Source organism: Zootoca vivipara, chromosome 10, assembly GCF_963506605.1.
Source record: "Zootoca vivipara chromosome 10, rZooViv1.1, whole genome shotgun sequence".
NCBI classification, from domain to species: domain Eukaryota; kingdom Metazoa; phylum Chordata; class Lepidosauria; order Squamata; family Lacertidae; genus Zootoca; species Zootoca vivipara.
In genome coordinates this window covers 57,645,145-57,666,385 of record NC_083285.1, presented here as the reverse complement: position 1 = coordinate 57,666,385, position 21,241 = coordinate 57,645,145, and the positions used below count along the sequence as shown (strand labels likewise).

Below are 21,241 nucleotides of genomic sequence, written 5' to 3'. Positions count from 1 at the left end.
ACACATTTAAAACTAATTTGTGGTTTTGCCCCTCTCTGAGGTGCCTCAACACCCACCACACATGTACACAGAAACTTGCTGTTGGAAAAGAATCTTTTTACCAGTCTCATTACCATGGTCCTCAAAAACGAATTATTAAAAAAGGCAAGCACCATCTTTTATGTCTATAGGCAACTTGAACAAAATTCAATACAGTCGTACCTTGGATCCTGAACGCCTTGGTACTCGGACGTTTGCGAACATTCTTTGGAACCCGTTTCCGGTTTGCGAACATTCTTTGGAACCCGAACATCTGATGGGGCTTCCTTGGCTTCCAATTGGCTGCAGGAGCTTCCTGCAGCCAATCGGAAGCCGCACTTTGGTTTCTGAACGTTTTGGAAGGCAAACGGACTTCCAGAACGGATTCCGTTTGACTTCCAAGGTACGAATGTATTAAAGCCCATGGAGGTAGAACGGACGTCTGTGGAACACGAGAGCAGAATACTCAAGGGGCAAAAGGACCTTGTCAGATCACTGGCCCATCTTGTGCAGCATTAACTACACTGACCGGCAGCCAGAGTTTCAAGCAGGAGATTCTCCCAGCACCTACTTGGAGATGCCAGGGAGCAAAGCATTTTCCCTACCCCTCGGACACGACCCTCTCCTGGGAGCCACTTACCTGCCAATTCTTTTTCACAGCCCGTTGTGTCTGAATTTGAGCTGCCCGCCTCAGGACCGCTGGCTGGTTCACCCGGACTCTCGCAAGCCAGCTGAGGTCTGTGAGGAAAAGTGCCTAGTTCTGTTTAGTACATTTATTATTATTATTATTATTATTATTATTATTATTATTATTATTATTATTATTATTTATGCATTCTTATCGCATCTTATCTATGCAACCCAAATAATAAAGCAGAACAAAGACATGAAAACTAAATGGCACCCCCAGATATGCTGCTTGGTGCCTATTAAGGCCCTCTGTCCCACTGTTTTTTTCTTTTTAAATTACATGTAGGATTATTTGGGGTCCCATTCCCCCCCCTTTTAACCTGGGCAGCAGCTGGCAGGGTGGACAGATCCATGCAGAGGAATGTTCCCCAAATTGCCAAGGATTAAAGGCTACACTTTGCAATGATGATGATAAGGAGGAGGATGATGATAATAATAATAATAATAATAATAATAATAATAATAATAATAATAATTATCACCATCATTTGTATGTTGCCCATCTAACTGAGTTGCCCCGGCCACTCTGGCCACTTTTGAATGCATCACCCAAATTCAGTAGCCTTTCTTATCCACACATAAGTTTAATCAGAATTAGATAATGCGAGGAAGAAAATAACAATTTCAATCCCCGAGCCGTTTTGCAGTGTGACGTCCATGCCAGTTTCTCAGATTTCAAAATGTGTCACCCAGGGACTGGAAAAGTTGGGGAGAACTGCTTCACAAATAAAGTTTCCCCCCCATAAAAGTATATACAGATTATTCCTAGGTAAGCAGGAGAAGACATATTATTATTAATTGGATTTCTTACTTGCTGTACAGGGTAAGGTCCCAGGGCAGCTTACATCAATTTAAAAATAAAGTATTAAAACCTTTTTTTAAAAAAAAAATTCAGTCAAGAGAAAAGGGTGGTTTCTAAAAAAAATATGCATTTCAGGTATACAAGGCTGGGAAAGATATGCAACCCTCTGTTGGGAACTGCTGTTTCAGAGTTCAGCTTTCCAGGCAAATGCAGGTCAGAAATCTGGGTATACAGTATTGGGTGGGTGGGGGGCCCCCCGGGAGGGAAATCATGTGTGAATCATCTCAAGTACCTGCCAAAGGAGGAGCGGGGGAAGCAGCTTAGATATTCATTAAACATGGAGCGTGAATAGTACCATTTTTTATATGTCATCTGCTCCATCTAAATATTCATGGGGCTTCAGGGATAAAAGTAATTAAAGCAGTTAAACTACAGCTAATTAGCCAACTTTCTTTTAATCCTCCTCTGGAAGGAAAAAAAATGTTTTACTCCCTATGAAGACGTGTCCAAAAAAAGAAGAAGAGAGAGTGCGGGGGGGGGGGAACAATCTTCAAAACTGTATTTAGAAGTTTCATGGGAGAGTCAATCTTTCTCTCTCTCTCTCTCTTTTTTAACTTGAGGGCCTGTGTCTGTAGGCAGCTTGTCCCATTGTGCCTTAGGGTACCGCAGCATCATAACTGCCAAGTTATCCCTTTTTTACAGGGATTTTCCCTTACGCTGAATAGGCTTCCTCACGAGAAAAGGGAAAACTTGGCAGCTATGCGCAGCATAGCTGGTATTGCGCTAAAGAGAAAAGGACGTTAATAAGATAGCTTTGAACTGGATGGCTACAGAGTTACAGGCGAATTCTCTTTAATTGGTATAAAACGGTGCCAACCCACGAAGCGACGGATAGTGGAATATCTGCCCAAATGGCTGGCAATGAAGCGCTGCACTTCATGAGGGGAGAGATGATAGCAGTCTTCACAGATCTCAAGGGCTGTCACATGGAAGATGGAGGGTAGGACTCGAACGGACGGCTTCAAGTTACACTACTGAGCAAGGGGGACCCAAGGCCTGTCTTGGTAGAAGCGAGATTTCTGCAAGCATTCAGAGATACCCATTTTAGACATCTAGGGCACACTGACAGCCTAAAAAAGATGTTGGACTCCAACTCCCATTAGCGCCAGCCAGAATGGCCCAGAAGACAGGGATCATGGGAGTTGTAGTTCAATACCACCTGGAGGTCAGAGGTCCCCATCCCTGGCCTAGAACCTCCACTAAGAAAGATCAAGTAGCCAATAATGGGAAATGGGCTCACCACTAACCCGGAGACACTGGCTGCTGCCAGTCAGAGTAGACAATAATGGGCTGGAGGGTCAACTCATCCGATCTGGTATAAGAGAGCTTACCATGTTCCCTACAATTCTCAGGATTTATTCACAGGGCCTCCTCAGTTGTGGTCCCAACACAATTTGTCTTTTGAGGATGCCCAAAACCTAGGGCTGGATTTCTACCCTCAGGCAGTTCTTCGGTGATATTTTGCAATTGTAGATGAATGGTGACTTTCTGTTCTATTCGCAGTCGTGAGCGTTCTTAGAATTTAATCTTTGATTCTTTTATATATGCATTGAGTTTTTGTTTGCTTTTTTTGGTTGTCTTTTAAAAGAAGCTCGTAGGACTCGTTAGCTTGCCTGAATGAGCCTGGACTGCTAACCTACATATGTGATGGTTTTGCCTTCCAATCTCTACATTTTTGGGATATTGTTTTTCAAATACATATATCCTGATTAGAGTTATAATTCCTGCATAGCAAGGCACTAAACCAGGCATAGGCAAACTCCAGCCCTCCAGATGTTTGGGACTACAACTCCCATCATCCCTAGCTAACAGGACCAGTGGTCAGGGATGATGGGAATTGTAGTCCCAAACATCTGGAGGGCCGGAGTTTGCCTATGCCTGCACTAAACCTATTACTGCCTTTTCCTTACTCGATCTTTGAACTTGCGAGTTTCTTTTATTATCCCTATATACTCAAGGTGTACATACACGTACCAAATCTGGTGCACTCAAGATGCTTCTGGACTAAAACTCCCATGACCACTGCTCATGCTGGCTAGGGCTGATAAAAGATTATTATTATAATTACTTACTAAATATGTATAAACCCTTGGGGTGTCTGGGGTGGAAGGGGAGTGGTAGTAGCTCTGGCAGGGTGCTCCTTCTGGTGTAATATGTTCACCTTTTGTATGTATGGTGTAATATGTTCACCTGTGGCTGCTAGAAACTGTCAGCATGCGACAGTGGCCACACCCTGGGAATGGCTTCGACCAGGTGAGGGTAGCCAATGGGTCTAAAACCCTTGGTGAGTTAGGGACATCCCCTCCAGCAGATTGAGAGGATGAGACCAAGAGTCGGTCAAATGGTCAAGAAGGCATTTTCTGCACATGCTGTAGAGGGAAGTGAATGGCACCGGTGGGGCTTGTCAACCCGGGAAGGTAGCCCATCTAGGAGAAGGAAAACTCTGGTCCTAAACCTCTGCTGTTGTCTTTGTCCATGGAGTTTTCTTGGCAGGGATACTGGAGTGGCTTGCCAGTTCCTTCTCCAGGTGGATCACGTTTAGTCAAAACTCTCCACTATGACCTGTCCATCTTGGGTGGCCCTGCATGGCATAGCTCATAGCTTCTCTGAGTTATTCAAGCCCCTTCGCCACGACAAGGCATTGATCCATGAAGGGATCAATTTCTTAAAGAAATCAGCTCTGAGTGCTCACTGGAAGGACAGATCCTGAAGCTGAGGCTCCAATACTTTGGCCACCTCATGAGAAGAGAAGACTCTCTGGAAAAGACCCTGATGTTGGGGAAGATGGAGGGCACAAGGAGAAGGGGACGACAGAGGACGAGATGGTTGGACAGTGTTCTCGAAGCTACGAACATGAGTTTGACCAAACTGCGGGAGGCAGTGCAAGACAGGAGTGCCTGGCGTGCTATGGTCCATGGGGTCACGAAGAGTCGGACACGACTAAACGACTAAACAACAACAACAACAAAACCTCTGCTGCCTTGTGGGATATCTTCAGGAGATGAAAAGGCTCAGGAGTAAAACCCCACAGAAATCTGGAATGGAGTCCCTAAGACAGTTTGGGTGGCACCTTGTATGCCTCCTTCTGGCAACTCCCGCAGCCAAGCTGATGTGGTCCAAAGGAAAGTAGAGCAATATGTTTGGCATCAGCCTCCCTAATGATTGGATGATGCCTTGCATGCTGGTGCCAAATGTATTGCTCTGCTTTCCTTTGGACCACATCAGCAAGGCCGGGGGTGTGTGTGTGTGTGGTCTTGATGTCCTGGCAGCCGAGGACCTCCAGACACACTGCTCAGGCTTGCACCCCAGGGAGGTCACTTTGGAGCTGGTAACGCAGCAATTTGATTTCACCCTTAGAGGCACTGTCTCTCAAAACAGGCAGGGTGTATATGTATATGTATAAATAATAATAATAATAATAATAATAATAATAATAATAATAATGTGCAGTTTTTGCAAGAGGATCCATGCACCAAATTTCCACCAACGTACTAAACCCACGTGCGATTCAGATAGATCTGCTCCCCTGGTGTGGACTTTAAACCCTTTCATAACAAGAGGAATTGTTGCCAAGGATGAGCAAAGGTAAAGGGAGAAGGGAGGCAGGGAGGAAAGGGAAGGCAGCTACCTCTACAATACCTGTGTAGCAGAAGGAGTTCAGATACTACGTGGACTCCCACAACCGCCCGTCACAAGCTGCAGTCTCTTCTCTCCCCAACTATTACAAAATTTTCTTCCTGGGGTCACCAGCAGGCTTGGGCAGTAAATAAAGCACACTAAGGCACAAGTTCCACTGACCTCAGCAGTGTTGCCTCTCATCTGCAGTTAGCATGCTGCCCTTAGATTTGGGAGACCAGGGTTCAAATCCCCACCCAAACAAAGCTCACTGGGCCATTTGCCAGCTCTCAACCTGACCTACCTCGTCTGGCTGTTGTGAGGATAAGACAAAGCATGCTGCTTTGAGCTGCCCCTCTGAGGAAGGACAGGATACCAATAATAATAATAATACTTAATATACTAGTGCTTAGGATTGCACTGCATGCTCTCACTGGATAGCAAATCTTATTAGCAGAATTTAAGGACATATACAGAAAATTGCACTGTTGGATACTGTATGAAGACAGTGGAATCCTTAAATATTTTTGGATTCTGGGATGCAGGGTCTTGCCAAGCCAGTTGAAGAGTGGGACACACACCCCAAAATACGCCAGTCCTGTTGCGCCTGGGGGGTCACCCCTAATGAATGCGCCCCCTGACAGCACCGCTGCGCATCCTTAATCAGGCTGGCACAGGATATCCCAAACCCTGGTGAACTCAGTGGGGCTTCTCCTGCAATCCCAGCCCCCCATTGACCTGGAAGTAAGCCACGCTGACTTGCGCAGGGCTTGCGTCTAAACGGGCACAGCTGGGATTGCTTGTGAGTAACCACGCGCGGGGCTTGCAGCGACCCTGGCGCCTATCCCCCTCCCGCTCCGCAGTGACCCAAGCAAGCCTTACCTAGTGCCGTCCCCTGGTTCCTAGCAGCCATGATCGTGGCAAACCCGCCTCTCCTTCCAGAGCAACGAGCTTCCCGCACTTCCTCCTCCTCTTCCTGCTGCCTCAACCCGCCTCCCACCCGCGCAAAAGTGTCTTTGCAAAGTCCGCGCCGAGTGATGATGGAGGGGGCGATGCAAAACAGGCTTGTCTTTTTGCTGCGCTTGCAAGCCGGCCTCAATCTTTCGCTGTTTTGTTTTCAAGTGCAATGTTTCCTACTGCTTGTTTGCTTTGAGTTCGCCCTGCAGCCTGATCCCAGGCTGATTTGACTCGGGAACAAGTGTCCCTCATTTGCCATGGGAACCTAGGAAGCTGCCTTTGGATAGAGTCAAAACCATCGGTTCTCCGCCTTGCTCAGTAGCAGACACACGGTTTCCAGGCAAGGGTCTTCCCCTTTGTCCTATATGGAGATGCAGGGGGGGGAGGGGTTGAACTTGGGACCTTCTGTATTCAAGGCAATCTATAAATGCAGCAGCCCCTAAATTGTGGGGATTCTCTCTGCAGAAGTGCGTTTAGCACTTTCATGTACAGCTTTCCTAGTATGCTGAAGGCACACCTCTTTAACCTGGCCTTTGGCACTTGGTGTGTGTGTGTTTGTTTAGGATCCACTTTAGTTGCAAGTGCAATTTGTTTCAAACTGAAGCCAATAAGCAGTCTTTGGCAAAAAGATACCTGCATTGCATTCCTCCAAGGAGCTCAAGGTGGCGTATATAGCAGATGGAACAGGGTTCTGGGTTTCCATCCGACCCCCACCTTGAGCCAATTTCAGGGGAAACACGGGGAGATGGGGAGGGGGGGACTACCCAGCCTCTTGGCCTTGCCAATCAGGTTGGTGGTTTGAATCCCTGCAATGGGGTGAGCTCCCATTGCTTTCCCAACTTTTGCCAACCTAGCAGTTCAAAAAGCATACCAGCACAAGTAAATACCATAGGTATCGTTGCGGCAGGAAGGTAAAGGGCACTTGTCACAGAGTCCCGTGTGCCTGAAGCAGTATGGTCATGCTGGCCACATGACCTGGAAAAGCTGTCTGCGGACAAACACCCATTCCCTCAGCCTGAAAGGGATGAGTGCCACACCCCATAGCCTAACTTTGACTGGACTTAACTGTTCAGGCATCCTTTACCTTACCTTAACAAGTAGAAGTCCCTTTCCAGACAGAGCTCACTAGGTGAAGCTTGCAGTATTGTCCCCATTGCCTACAGCGAGTTTCAGCCAAAAGAATAGGGCACCATCTTACAGCGAACACACATTTGGTGTAGCAGAACAGTAGTTGATGGATAGGGTGAGCCAAAAGCAATATTTTAAAAATATAAGATACACCAGAACACTGCTGTATATATTTCCTTCGAACCATACTCTACAATAAAGTTAATGAATACCTTTTCCACGCATGTTTCAAATACAGTCATACCTCGGTTTAAGTACGCTTCGGTTTGAGTACTTTCAGTTTAAGTACTCCACGGACCCGTCTGGAATGGATTAATCCACTTCCCATTACTTTCAATGGGAAAGTTTGCTTCAGGTTAAGTACGCTTCAGGTTAAGTACAGACTTCCGGAACCAATTGTGTACTTAAACCGAGGTACCACTGTATTAGAAAGCAAGTATAGCTCAACAGTAATAGGACACGGGTGGCGCTGTGGGTTAAACCACAGAGCCTAGGGCTTGCCGATCAGAAAGTCGGCGGTTCGATTCCCCGCGACGCGGTGAGCTCCCGTTGCTCGGTCCCAGCTCCTGCCAACCTAGCAATTCGAAAGCACATCATATTGCAAGTAGATAAATAGGTACCGCTCCAGGCGTGTGCTGCTCTGGTTTGCCAGAAGCGGCTTTGTCATGCTGGCCACATGACCTGGAAGCTGTACGCCGGCTCCCTTGGCCAATAAAGCGAGATGAGCGCCGCAACCCCAGAGTCAGTCACAACTGGACCAAATGGTCCTTTACTGTACTATATTTTGATCTTTTGGCTTCCCACCGTTTATTCATTTTAAAACACTTCAGAAACCTTATCAGAATGGAACTGTCATATTTGAGAATATCAGGGTCTTCTTAGAATGTACAGCTTTGGCCACAAATACATGAAGCACTCCAAACACATTAGGATACAGTGGTGCCTCGCTAGACGAATTTAATTCGTTCCACGGGTCTTTTCTTATAACGAAAAGTTCATCTAGTGAATCCCATAGGAATGCATTGATTTTTTTTGATTTTTTTTTTTGCCCATAGGAACGCATTAATTGAATTTCAATGCATTCCTATGGGAAACCGTGATTTGCTAGACGAATTTTTCGTAAAACGAATTCGTCTAGCGAGGCAACCTCCACTAGAAAAAAAACCTTTCGGTAAGTGAAAATTTTGTTAAGCAGGGCATTCGTTAAACGAGGCACCACTGTATTTGCAAGTTGCCTATATAATGGCACTTATGCACATTTAACTTGTGCACATTTAGCAGAAAAGCGGTGGGCACAGAGGAAGACAACTTGGGAAATCCCCCCCCCAATTGAACACAGTGTGACTATACACAATTTTGGCTTCATGCGCTAACCTCGGAACATAACCCCATATAAGTTGAGTCTCACCTGTATGTATTTATGAAAGGCTCATATTTATATTTATTCTCCAGTTAATACAGATTGCCCCCTCAAAACCACAACTTTATTCCTATACACCATATGTATAATCTGATGACACACAAAAGACCAAATTGAAAACGGAAAAAACAAAACTTATTTCTGGTGTAGAAAGTGGATGCTTCTGGGAGAAATTAAGATTGGCCCAAGATTGTTATTTTAGAGAGAAGGTTGATTAAATAATTTTTTTCAAGGTGGAGTGGGGAAAATAAAAGCCTGAAGCAGAAGCGAATTCAGCCACCTACATGCAAAAACTACCACCAGTCTTAGCAGACTTATCTCATTAAAACCTCAAAAATGCTCAGCGCTGTTAGTGAACAGATGAGTTAGCTTGTACAATTTATAAGCTCTCTAAAGAGGGTTGTTGTAGAGGCATTTTATTTATTTAGATGGTTGAAAACAGATTATTTAGATGTGGTGTACAACAAAAGGGGGAAAATACCAAATCCACTGTTTTTCCACAAAACCCTCTTTTTGCCAATTCTTTCCACTTTCAGAGAACACTCTACTAGAAGCCATTACATTTCTCCTCAATTATTAACACTATACTGAGTTAACCACAGTTGGAGAAACTGGGTCGCGACTGCCATGTTACATTCAGACATACAACAGGCAGCGGCGCTAGAAGATAGCGAAAAACCGTTACTGCTCATCTCATTCAATACTCTCAGCTCTCTTGAAAGACAGCCAGTTCCAATACATTCTCATCAATTACTGCCCATCTTAGCCTTGGGGTACAGTGTGCACCCTGGGACGCTGCTGCATTCCACTGCTTCCTTGATTTCGTCTCAAAATGTCCATGTGTTGCCATTGACAGCTGTGAACTTAAGCCTTAACTTCAGGAGTTGTGCTGTAGATGGAATCTGAGTTTTCAGAGCCAAGGTCTTCTGCAGAGTCAAGAAAGGAAACACCGACATAATTATTTTTCAGCAGGCAGATAAATTCATCTACTTTATTCAAGCATTCTGTCACACAATTATTTCAGGTACTCTTATCTATAGTCATACCTCGGGTTACAGACTCTTCAGGTTGCACGTTTCCGGGTTGTGCACCACACTGAACCCAAAGTACCAGAACGGGTTACTTCCGGGTTTTGTCGCTCGCGCATGCGCAGAAACGCTAAATCACGCTGTGTGCATGCACAGAAGCGCTGAATCACAACCTACGCGTGCGCAGGTGCGGCGCTGCGGGTTGCGAACGTGCCTCCTGCATAGATCACGTTCGCAACCAGAGCGTCCACTGTACTTAACAAAGAGCATTGCACTCATTAAGTGTGCGGCCCAATCATGGCTCTAGCAATGCTGTTTTGGCCACAATAGCAGCACCTGTACATATACTTGTCCCCATTCAGTGTTAAAATGGAGGGAAACTTCCCTGCTATGACTTCTAGACAGCCCTTGGAGCCATCTCAGATCACAAGGAGCTAGCTGCTTCTCTGCCACCACTCGCTTCCCCAAAAGGGTCTTCCTTGCACTCTTTCACTTGGTTTTTGAAGTTCCTGAAACTACATGGCTAAGCATGGGGTAGGAGGTATGGACCACCACTTTGCAGTGGTTGAGCATTTCACACTGGTTCCTATTCCACACCCACAACCCGCTCCCCCCCAACTGACTTAACACACTACACCGTAAAAACATATGTTGAGGCCATTATCTAAATGACTCTGGCACAGCTGTCAGCTCATTACCTAGATCTTCCTCCGCAGTTCCTGGAAGGTTGGCCTTTGATTTCGCCAGCTCTACACCTTCTTCTTCTACAGGGAAAGAAAACAGAGTCCTCTTTTCGTATGCTCAAACTTGCCAAACTTTGTTGTAAAAAGCGTAAATGCATGCTGCAGAACTGCAGGAATTCTGCAATTCACCAAGCAAATGGCATCACTGCTTTTCTGTATTTGTTGAATTCACCAGTGTGCTTTTCCATTATACGAATACTATGCTTTATGGGCCAATTTCAAGTAACTCACTGATGTGATCAAAAAGTGGCTTGGCATCCTCTTCCAGTTCTGGAAGTCCAGCAGCAGCAAAAATGAAATTTCAAAAAATCAGGAACTAAAGTGATGTATGTATGCTTCTAAGGTAGTAAAGCTTTTTCCAGGCTGCACCCTCTTCCTCAAGATGGCTTGTGTGGGCTCATACAGCAATCAATGCTGATCCGTAACACAAAAAAAACCAACCAAAAAGAAAACTAAATGTTAAGCAGGAAGATTAAGTTCTATCTAGCCTTCTCACCCACAAATCTGTTGTGTGGGCAGATTTGCTTCATTCTTTGGTGTGGAGCAGCGCACACCATGTGAGCCCACACCTGCTGTATCAACAGGGACAGTCCAGAGGTTTACCACCTCAGTGACTACTAGGCCTTAACAGATAACAGTTAAAATAGATGTTCTGCTGGTATGCAATTCAGTAAGATGCCACCAAGCTATTAAAGTAACGGAGTAAGATAAGATTATTATTACTATAAAACTGCATTGAAAATATTAAGCTTCTTGAATTTTACAGTGCACTTTTGTTCCATCAGTTCTTACCGGGGATCACACATTTCCAGAGACCATATGTTTTCCCGACTGTTGTCTGCCACAGTCTTAGCGTTCCATCCTCAGAGCCACTAGAATACAACTCTCCGTCTGGGCTAAATCTGACGCAGTGAATAGGCCCAAAGTGCCCCTTGTAAGATTCTGCAGGGAAATGGCAAATCAGTGAATTTCCAGGCAACAAGGAATGCATGCATGTGTTTTAACATGTAGGCTTAGGAATTCAGGGGGGGGGGGTAATGTCTTGATTCCTTAATGAATTTACCGGTCCAAGTCATAGGACAGTAATGAGACCCAACTGTTTATAACATGAAGAAGCCCCCACCTAATTTGTGTGACATGGAGAGGTGCTCTACCACTAAGGGTATGGCTTGCCACCCGAACGTGGATGTGATACTGCACCAACCACAAAGTTCCCTTGAACATTTTACTCTCAGCATGGAAACATTAAAAAGAGAACTGCCTGCAGCTATTGGAGGGTCACTAGGATCAGAAGCTCAAGCTTCAATCTGGGCACTTGCTTAGCTTGAGACATTCCTTACCCAGCATCTATGCACAGAAGACCTGCAAGGCCAAACATTAACAGGCTAAAAAGTTCCCAGAACATGAATAATTCTTAGTCAACACTTGAGCCATTTCCCAAGCTCTTAAATTCCATTTCTCCTTGGCCTGGCTACATGCCTCCTACTGCACTCTTGGTCAGAAGTTGTTGCCAGTGAATGTATTTCTTTTGGGTTTCCCTTACCTCCCCACTAAATAGTATGCAAAGGGTTCCCCCCCCTTCCTCTTGCACCCCATTTCTTCCAGCAGCCAGCACTGAATAAAAGACGTGAGTGTAGGGAAATACGACCTCGGGGAGGGAATGACTGGGAAGTAACAAGAGATGGCTGTGCATCACTTTTGTCTCTTTGGGATCTTAGCCATATGAAAACTGATCAACTTTGGTTATCTGGACAGCAATTACAGTCAAGGTCAAATTTAACTAATCCTATTAAAGCCTGCTGTTCTGACTGATGTGCAATGACAATCTGAGGAAGTTTGTGAAAGTGAGCCTACAGACATACAAACAGACCAAGAGAAGTAAAATGAAATGTGGCTTTGTAACAATGGCTTAGGAAGTTACCGTCTCTTCGTTATACCAATCACAAGAAAACCTGAAGGCTCCAACCTTTGGAATGACCAGTTAAGCAGGTTTTATATTTTAGCAAGAAGGCAAATGATAAAAACATGCTCTGGAGGTATTTCGAAACATGTTGGAACATACCTAGTTCTTCACCAGTATTATAATCATACTTATAAAGTTTAAAGTCCTCGCCACCCGCAACTAGACATTCTTTCTCAGGGTGAAGGGATGCGGAATTAATTGTTGCAGGAGCCTCAAAGGATTTAATCTGTTCCAGACTAAAGAAGGGAAGGAAAAAGGCATTAAAAACTAGAACTGGACTCTCCACAGAACCCTATACCAATGCATTTAAAAAACCAAACCCACAAAAGGTGGAATTCCATATAGAGGACTTACACCCACACTTACTAGGCCAGGGTCTTGTCATATTACCTAATGATTTTTCTACCTGTTCTAACAATAGTAATCAGGGTGGATAAAAATCAATTTCTTTTTTTAAAAAATTGGATTTTTTAAAATTTAAATCGGATTTTTTTAAATAAAATGTTTTTTGAGGAAAATATATTGCCATCCAAAGGTTATTCCATCATGAAATAAAGATTAGTTTTTTTAATTATGTAGAATAAGGTTGTATATGTTTAATTTTTTGGGTAAATAAATTCCATTAATCCATTCACAATGTCATGCTCTTCCAGAGGTTTTTGAAAGATTATTGGGCAGTTTCTCTGCCTACAAGATATTATCACAGATGCTTGGTTTACTTTTGCAGTTCTCAAAACTGAATTTGACTCAACAGAGATCACATGCCTCTTCTTCACAGCAAAAATGTTATAACATGAACAGAGTTGAGAAAAAGACCTTAATCCTATTGTTCTACAAACCTATGAATACAGAAACAACCCCTTCAGTGCTAAGTTTCAAGAAGTTCAGTGAATAGAATAGAAACAATATTTTTCTGATTGTTTGGAGTGGACAGTATTTAAGTTTTTCATGTGTAGGCTGGGCTGACAGTCTAAGTTTCTTAAAATATATATATTTTGTTTTTGTTTAGCCAAATTAGTTAACAAACATGGATGTTTGTTTAAGCAAATAACATATGCTGTAATGTTACTGTTTCAGTTGAATAAATCTATTTAAATTGTTATTATTAAGGTAATGATTATTTTTCTCCTTCCTAAGTACAACAGTAAAGTTGTCCAAATATGAATGATTAACCTATTAAACTGGGGATGAAAAACTAATATGAAAAGTTGTTATTCTAAAAATCATCTACTTGCATTATTAAAGTTATACCAGCAAGAATTAGTCTTTATGTAGAAAACTATGATTTAAATCAAGCCTTACTGACTCTTGATTTAAATCGTAATTTAAATCAGTTTGATTTAAATCAAATCCACCCTGATAGTAATGTTTTGTGCTAGCTGTTGTATGATTAACTGGATTTTTATGGCTGCATTTTTTATATTACCAGGCCTTTAAATGACTGATTTTAGGGCCACTCTCATTTTGGGTGTTTTTAGTGCTTTGTGTTTACCCTGATGTGCTTTTGCTATGTTTTTGTTTTGGCAGCAGGTTCAGAAATTATGATTAAAAACATTGTGTTTCGGAAGCAGGTTCAGAAATTATGATTAAAAAGCAAGGTAAGCTTTAAAATTAAGGAAGATGAATCCATTTCACTCACATGAGAAAAACCAAGAGGTTGTGAAAGTTTTCCAATCTGAATGATGATCTGCACATCCTTAATCAAAACTACAGAGACTTTCTTCAGGATCCAAAGAACTAAGGATTATATCCAATGCTAGTTCTCAGAGCAGACCCATTGAACTTAATGGCCATGACTAATCTGGGTTGATCAATTTCAGTAAGTCTCCTTTGAAAAGAACTTAGTTGGATAAAACATGAAGTATTTCTGATATTAGACCTAGTATGGCAATATACACACACTTCTCAACTGTTTACGCTACTCCAAAAAGTTGCCAATTAAGTTTCTTTCTTTCAAAACTAACCACATTAAAAACTCAACTTACGTTTCTGCACTGTGGAACGCAATTGTTTTTCCATAGGTGATTACTATTATCTCCCCTTCTGGAATATATTCCATACTGCTGACAGACATAGCAACATTTATTGCCTTCACTTCTGTGTATGTATTTCTGTCCCAGAGTCTGCATCAGGGACACAAAGGTAAAAATCTGTTTAGCTTATCACAAGACCAGCGCCATAGGTTAGATCTCCAAAGCCCTTATGGGTTGCATGCTTCCCTGCACTGTCATCACCTCCCCCAAGACATTTACAGTATGGCTTAAGAGCATTTCATGGTTTCCCTCCGAAGCAGCTCTGTGATTCTTCTTGCTTCTCAGCCTGGCAATCAAATTGCAGCTTTTTATGCACTTAAGCATTGTATACCTTACGTAAATCCAGCAATATTTAAGTCTGTCCTTTCCTGGTGCAGGGGACTGTATTGGGAGACATATACTCTGTAGGATAGCTCAGTCAATAGAGCATGAAACTCTTAATCTCAGGTTTGTGAGTTTGAGCCCCAAACTAGGGGCGGGGGGGGGGAAACCTGCATTACAGGGGGTTGGACTAGATGACCCTTACGGCCCTTTCAACTCTACAATTCTATGGTTCTATGGCAGAGCACACTAGCTGAAAAGCTAATTATATATATTTGAATTCAAAAGAGGGCCCTATAATGAACACCAATTCCAGAAACACATAAGGCAGCTCTGGTGAAAGGGAGATATTTGTTCCTTCCTACCTGACAGTTTTGTCATCTGCTGAAAGGATTTGTCTGTCATCACTGCTCCACAGAGCCTTTTTAATCCCAGACGTGTGGCCGCTGACGATTTGAGGGTCTAAACAGTAGGGGAAATATGGTGTTATATCAAAAGATCTCTTCTAGCCATGCACACCATCAAGGTAGTTTTCTCAACATGAGTTACGCTTCAATACCAAGTAGATTTACTAAGAGAATAGTGGCAATACAAGTAAGCACTGCACATGAGATATTTTATTTCCCTGCATAAAGTTACATAATGTAATTGCAAAGGGCTGCAAGAAATGATATTCAGTGCATATTCCCAAACTTATTGTGACTGGAATGAGCAGCAGTAGCTGCAGCATAACCACAAGTAAATCAGAAGCATACAGGGCAACCAAAGCAGTTTGTACCAAAGCCAGGCATATAACCCAACTGAAATGATCTAGAAAATAAAGTTTCCTCCTACAGCAACTGGATCTGGTCCACAATCATCCGCTCAAGAACTGTGCCCAAGAAGGGGAGATTAGCGATTGACTGGCTGGTAGTTACTTGGATTTTCCAAATCCAGGGTTTCTTGAGGAGTGATTTTCCGAGCACCTTGTCCACGTCCTTAAGACTTACTAGCTGAAACTCACCCAACACAACAGGGCTAGACAGTGCTCTGGACACCCCTTGAGATTCATCTGCTACAACAGCATAGGATTCCGGCTGATGCAACAAGTTTGTCCTCAAAATGCTTTGCAAACAAGTCACAGTGAGCTACAGTCGGTTCCACCAACTCCTTCGTACCATACTGTGAGAGGATCCGCACTACCCGGAAAAGCTCTGCCAGACATCATAATGAGGAGGCAATGGAAGAAGCACGGTATACTTTCTTTGCTGCCTTCACTGCCACATACAGTAGGGTGTGAGGACTAGTAAGTAAGGATGTGCCCTTACCCTACCCCAATCCCCAATGCAGCCTGGAATTACAAAACACACTTTCTATTGGGGGGGTTGAGAAGAGGGGAGTGCTTTGCAAGGAAAGGCAACAGCTTGCAAAAGGCAGCTTTTTTCCTCTCCCGTTTCAGGAAAGGAAACGTGTTTCCTCCGTTACCTTTACTGGCAAAAACAGCTTGTCTCTTCCTCCCATCTCCATCGCTTCTGCACACCCCACACAAGTATTTTGACAAATGGGTGGGCCACCCACCTGTCAATCATGTGACATCAGAACAATGGGATTGACAACTGGGTTGTTCTGCCCACCTGTCAAAGCTGGTCTGCGAAGAGGCTCCCCAAGCCTGAAATAGTGTAACCGAATGCAAAAGAATTTCAAAAAGAAATTATAATAATTAGTTTCACCTACTAACAGTAAAAACCCACCTGCCTCTGGCTTGTTTAAGTCATAGATACGCAACAGTTTATCTTGACCACCTGTCAGCAGGTAATTGCTGTCCTAGAACAGAAAACGAAAGCCACTGTTTTCATTGGCACAACAGTAATATTATATTAAACATCACTACTTTTAGAAACTGGTCTTTAAAATCAGTACTATTTTATTTATCATTATTTATTTAATACTAATAAAATCAGTACTAGTTAGGAATATGAAGCTGTTCGTTTGATGCCCTTGAGAAAAACATAAGAAAACAAAGGCATGCATTCAACCCTGAAACAAAGATATTTAGAGTCCGTTTTACCTGAGTAAAGTCCACAGATTTGACAATGTGCTTGTGGGCTAAGGTGATTATTTCATCTCCTGAAACACCATCCCACACTTTGCTGAAAGGAAAAAAAACATATAGCTATTGATATGATATACTGACTATATTCCAGACTTGAAATAATGCTTTTACACAGCTCTTAAAGATTACACACCAGGGGTGGGAGATTCAAGTGCATTAAGTGAGCTGCAAATGTAGTAGTAAAGAACTACTGGTGTTAGATACAAGACTTTCTCTTACGCAGTGAAATCTGCAGCTGCTGTAGCTGCTTTAGTGGCATCTTTATTCAAAGTGGCACCCCAGACAGCTCCTTTGTGACCCAGAAATGTTCCAATCCAATCTCCTGTGTCACCCTGGCGAAGCATAGGCTTCCCATCTAGAAAAAAAGAAATAAAACATAGGAGTTTAGTTTATCAACCAACAATCAAATAATCATACAAAGAGTATCTGTGAAATTAGGATTCAGGAGAGATTCAAGAGAGATTATCCAGCAAGAGGTTTGGGCAAAACCCACTGTAGGCTTTCTTGGTCATTTATACAGTATGTCACTATTAATCTCTATGAACTTCACCCATCAGAGACCCCTTGCTTTTATACAACCACTTCTTTACAGATGGGAAAAGCAAGGCAAGATCATGTGGGGGACTGACAATTCAAATTCAACCTCTGATCTAAATAAATTTTCAGGTGGTAAATCAGAGGTTGACGGTAGGTTAATCCAGGATGATGGGTCGTATCTACTACCCCTCAGTTGCCCGGGGGGGGGGGGGAGAGATCGCCTATGATCTTTTAAGGCAGCACTGCAAATAGGTTTATGGAAATGTTTGGAAACTTGTCTCTTTTCTCAGGTTGACAGATTCAACACAGTCTTATAGGTGCACAGAGGGGAGGGAAGGCACCAGGAATTTCTGCTCCATTCCCCCCAAGAAATCCCAATGGCTTTGCCTGTCTGCTTGCAAGAGCGCCAAGCAAAAAAGTTACTTGAAAGGCCACAATCCATTACAGGATTTAAGTGTGTTTCAGCTCAATTAAACATGTTTAAGCCAGCACTGAATTGTGGCTCAAGTGCCCAGTGTATAATAGATAATGCATGTACTTTAATACATCAACAATATTTGAAAGGCTCTGGTGGCCCTTGCATCATTTAACAGTTTAACAACCAACTTTAACAACTCAAGGCATTAGACACAGCATTCCCAAACAATACCCTATCCAGGCACTGGCCAGCTTGACTTCAGCAATGTTTCTGAATGATTTAGTCAAGATTCCTGCATCACAAGGGATTGGACTAGATGACCCTAGGAATTCCTTCAACTCTACAATTCTATGATTCTATAACCAGAACCATGGCATGCATATAGTTAAATATTAGGTACAGACACATTATGTGGCAAGAGATAAAGTGACTAAAAAAATTGGCTCATTATTGTCTCCATAATATCATCTACGTTCTTTACAAACACCAGCTTCAACAGGTCTCTACTCTCAAAGGCCTTACAATCTGAAAATAGAAACAACAGAGGAAAGGGAATACATAAAGGGAAAGCAGGTACAAGGAGGGGGTGGAAGCATTATTATTTACACACACTCTGGTTGAACAGCTTTCCCTGTGAAGGCTGCACCTTCAGCACAAACATAACTTTGGAGGACCCACTTCTTAAAAAACTAACACAACATGGCATTTGGGCAAGGAGGCTGTTTCAAAAGCTTTCCCAGAAAAGCAAGGATTCGAAAGTGGCAAGTAGTATGGCTGCTTACAAGGCAGGAAAAGGAGGACAGGGGAGGGGAAACAGAATTGCCTTCAGTAAAATTAAGAGTTTCCTTGTAGCCATTTCGGTTCAATGAGCCTTATACCCAAGATAAAGTATAAACCGCTGCAGTATTGCTCCAGCAATGTTTGATTCAACACTTAACACTCAGAACTGTAGTCAGAAGGGGCCCCCAAAGGTCATCTATTCCAATCCCCCCGCAACACAGGAATCTTTTTGCCCAACGTGAGGCTCAAACTCTCAATCCTGTGATAAACAGCCTCATGTAAGAGTATACAATTTTATTTATTTTTTGTTAAGTGAAGCAGAATAAAACAAAGATAGGACTGTGGACACACTGAGGTACGTAAGGTGGGTGTGTATAATGTATGTTACTATTAATGAAATTTGTACATCACCCTTCATCCATAGATCTCAGGGCGGCTCGCAGCCTAATTTTCTGAATACATAAAAACGACGTTATTATTATTTTTGAAACAGGCGAGAGGGAGAAAGAATTCGCAGTATTATTTCCATGCCTGCCACCCACCGACCCCTCGCAAAGAAGCCCCCGCTGGCCCCTCGCCTCACCCTTGCAGGCGCTGATGAGGAAGTACCCGTAGGGGGTGATGCCGCTGAAGGCCAAATCCACCACAGGCCGCGTGTGGCCGGAGCACGTCAGCGGGGTCTGTCTCATCGCCATGGCGGCGGCGTAAGGGAAGGAGAAGCGGGGGAAGAGGACGAGGGGGGCGACGCGAGGAAGGACGAGGGGAGAAAAGGCCGCGGCAGGGACGGAGAAGGCGGCCACACCGGGGGAAACGCCGCTCGCCCACAGCCACGCGCAACGCTCTGGCCGCCAAGGGAAGGAGGGAGGGATAAGACGGCGCCGGCGCCGGAAGCGACGTCGTCAGAAATGGCCGCTGCCGGAAGTCCGCGCCCATGTCGGAGGAAACCATAGCGACGCTTCCGGTTTCGCCCTAGAGCACCATAGAGTTTTGGGGATGGAGCGGCGCTCCTGCTCTCTCGAGCTGTGTGAGTTGTTGGTAGATAAATATACAAATTATCGTGAACGGCAAGAATATATGTAAATCATAGAAATATGAACCATAGACTTATAGCCTTAGAAGGGTCCTATGTTCCAACCAGGGATAGACAGGTGGCCCAAGGAATTCGAACCCGCAAAGTTGGCTTTGTCAGCCCCATATCATATATATAGCTCGCTAATCATTTAAAACCCGGAGCTAAGAAAGTGGAAGAAATAGGAAAGCGACTGTTGGGATTGGACTCCGCCCCCCAACTCAATTCCTTTTTTGAAGCTGTTTCTTTAAGAGGGGAGGGGACACTCCCCAGGCCACGCCCCAGAGGGCCCATATGTTTGCTCCCATTGGGCGCACAGCGCCGTATGTACTCTGACGCAACAGGTTGAAGCAAAGCGAAGGATGCCATAGGGTCCTCATGTGGTTGGGGGGACTACCACTTCAGCCTACTGCTGCATGTGAACAATTCCTTGCATTAAGAACAAAACTGGCTGACATCTATTGTTTTTTAACCCATTTATTCATTCATCTTTCAAAACGCAATCTTTCCTGTCTGGAACATATTATTATTAAGAAAACTAAATACAAGAATAATTCTCAAGGGCAGCTTAACATGAAAAGAAAATGCAAAAGCAATTAAAATACCAGTTAAAGGTGGTTGAGGGGGTCAAGGTAAGACTGGAGAGAACCCAAGGTCAAATCCCTGCTCGGCTGTGAACCTCACAGAGCAGCTTTGAGCCGCTTGCTTTATCTCAGCCTAACCTACATCATAGGGTTGTTGTGAGGATAACAATAACAAGTACTGTAGACTAAAATTCTCAAGCAGCTGGGCCTGGTTTTTTGTTTGTTTGTTTGTTTTACTTTCCCCAAGTAACAAAGTACTGTATTCACATTCTCACAACAACTTTGTATGTTGATTGGGCCAGGTTGATCATTGGTTTTTGGGGGGGGGATTGTTGTTTTAAATGAGAAATGTAACCAAATGATTGCGGCTGCACTGTTATGCCCAGCTTCCTGGGAGTAAGTACTTCTGAGCGTAGCAGGTGTCCTCACCCTTTAAAGACCTAGGACCCACCGCGCTGAAAGCCTTGGATTTATTTATTCAAAAAAATAAATAAATAACTCAAACATGCATTTTGGGCGCCCGTTACTTAATCTTTCGCCATTTATTTGCATAGGTTGTGACCTTCCTTGGATCAGGCCACAGACCCGCCAGTTGAAGTCTAGTGATGTATAGCATTGCATGGTGAATAAGTAAACAGATTCATTTTAAACCTATCACTACCCATTTATCCATTATTTCACCCAAGGGGAGGACATTTCAATTCCCTTCAAGGTCCCCCCCTCCCCCCGCTTCAGCCTCTTGACAAATGCAATCTATTTTTGTTGATTTCAAGTGCCATCTGAGAATTGTGTCTGATTTAATTAGTGGAGCTGTCTTCTTAAATTTTTAAAAGGCCCTTGGGTTGACTATTATGGAGAACTATGTGGTGCAGCCTCCGAGAGAGAAAAGAATAAAACCCAAGGTTGGCAAAGCTGACTTTGTAGGAAAACTTGAAGTAAGCAGTACAAACTGTGCAGCCTGAACAGCAGTGGCAATACAGAGC

At 43.6% G+C, this 21,241-nt stretch overlaps 2 protein-coding genes across 3 annotated transcripts in view; both read right to left on the bottom strand.

Annotated features, from left to right (window-relative positions):
• The window catches only part of DERA (deoxyribose-phosphate aldolase), a 52,263-nt gene extending 45,869 nt beyond the window's left edge, over positions 1-6,394 (bottom strand). The window contains exons 1-2 of one of the 2 annotated variants that reach the window (XM_060280024.1): positions 6,068-6,394; positions 659-756 (exon numbers count right to left, since the gene is read on the bottom strand). In XM_060280024.1, coding sequence (XP_060136007.1) covers positions 659-756; positions 6,068-6,098 — 129 coding nt within the window. In that variant the 5' untranslated portion in view covers positions 6,099-6,394. The remainder of the gene's footprint in view (positions 1-658; positions 757-6,067) is intronic. The other variant, XM_035127592.2, reaches the window with a different exon arrangement.
• Positions 6,395-8,685: 2,291 nt separating this feature from the next.
• STRAP (serine/threonine kinase receptor associated protein) lies at positions 8,686-19,471 on the bottom strand. The gene is made up of 10 exons (XM_035128337.2): positions 19,189-19,471; positions 17,090-17,225; positions 16,826-16,907; positions 16,509-16,581; positions 15,144-15,240; positions 14,410-14,547; positions 12,524-12,660; positions 11,254-11,403; positions 10,417-10,482; positions 8,686-9,616 (listed from the first exon to the last, which is right to left on the bottom strand). Exons 1-10 carry the CDS (start codon positions 19,298-19,300, stop codon positions 9,555-9,557), a joined length of 1,053 nt encoding a protein of 350 aa, XP_034984228.2. The 5' UTR covers positions 19,301-19,471; the 3' UTR covers positions 8,686-9,554.
• Positions 19,472-21,241: the final 1,770 nt, after the last annotated feature.

Excerpts from the sequence above, each read along its gene's own strand:
- STRAP (XM_035128337.2), bottom strand. The coding sequence starts at position 19,300 with ATGGCGATGAGACAGACCCCGCTGACGTGCTCCGGCCACACGCGGCCT. Across the intron at positions 17,226-19,188 it reads CCTCATCAGCGCCTGCAAGG|ATGGGAAGCCTATGCTTCGC; the intron begins GTGAGGCGAGGG and ends CTTTTTTTCTAG. Across the intron at positions 11,404-12,523 it reads TAATACTGGTGAAGAACTAG|AATCTTACAAGGGGCACTTT; the intron begins GTATGTTCCAAC and ends ATTTCCCTGCAG.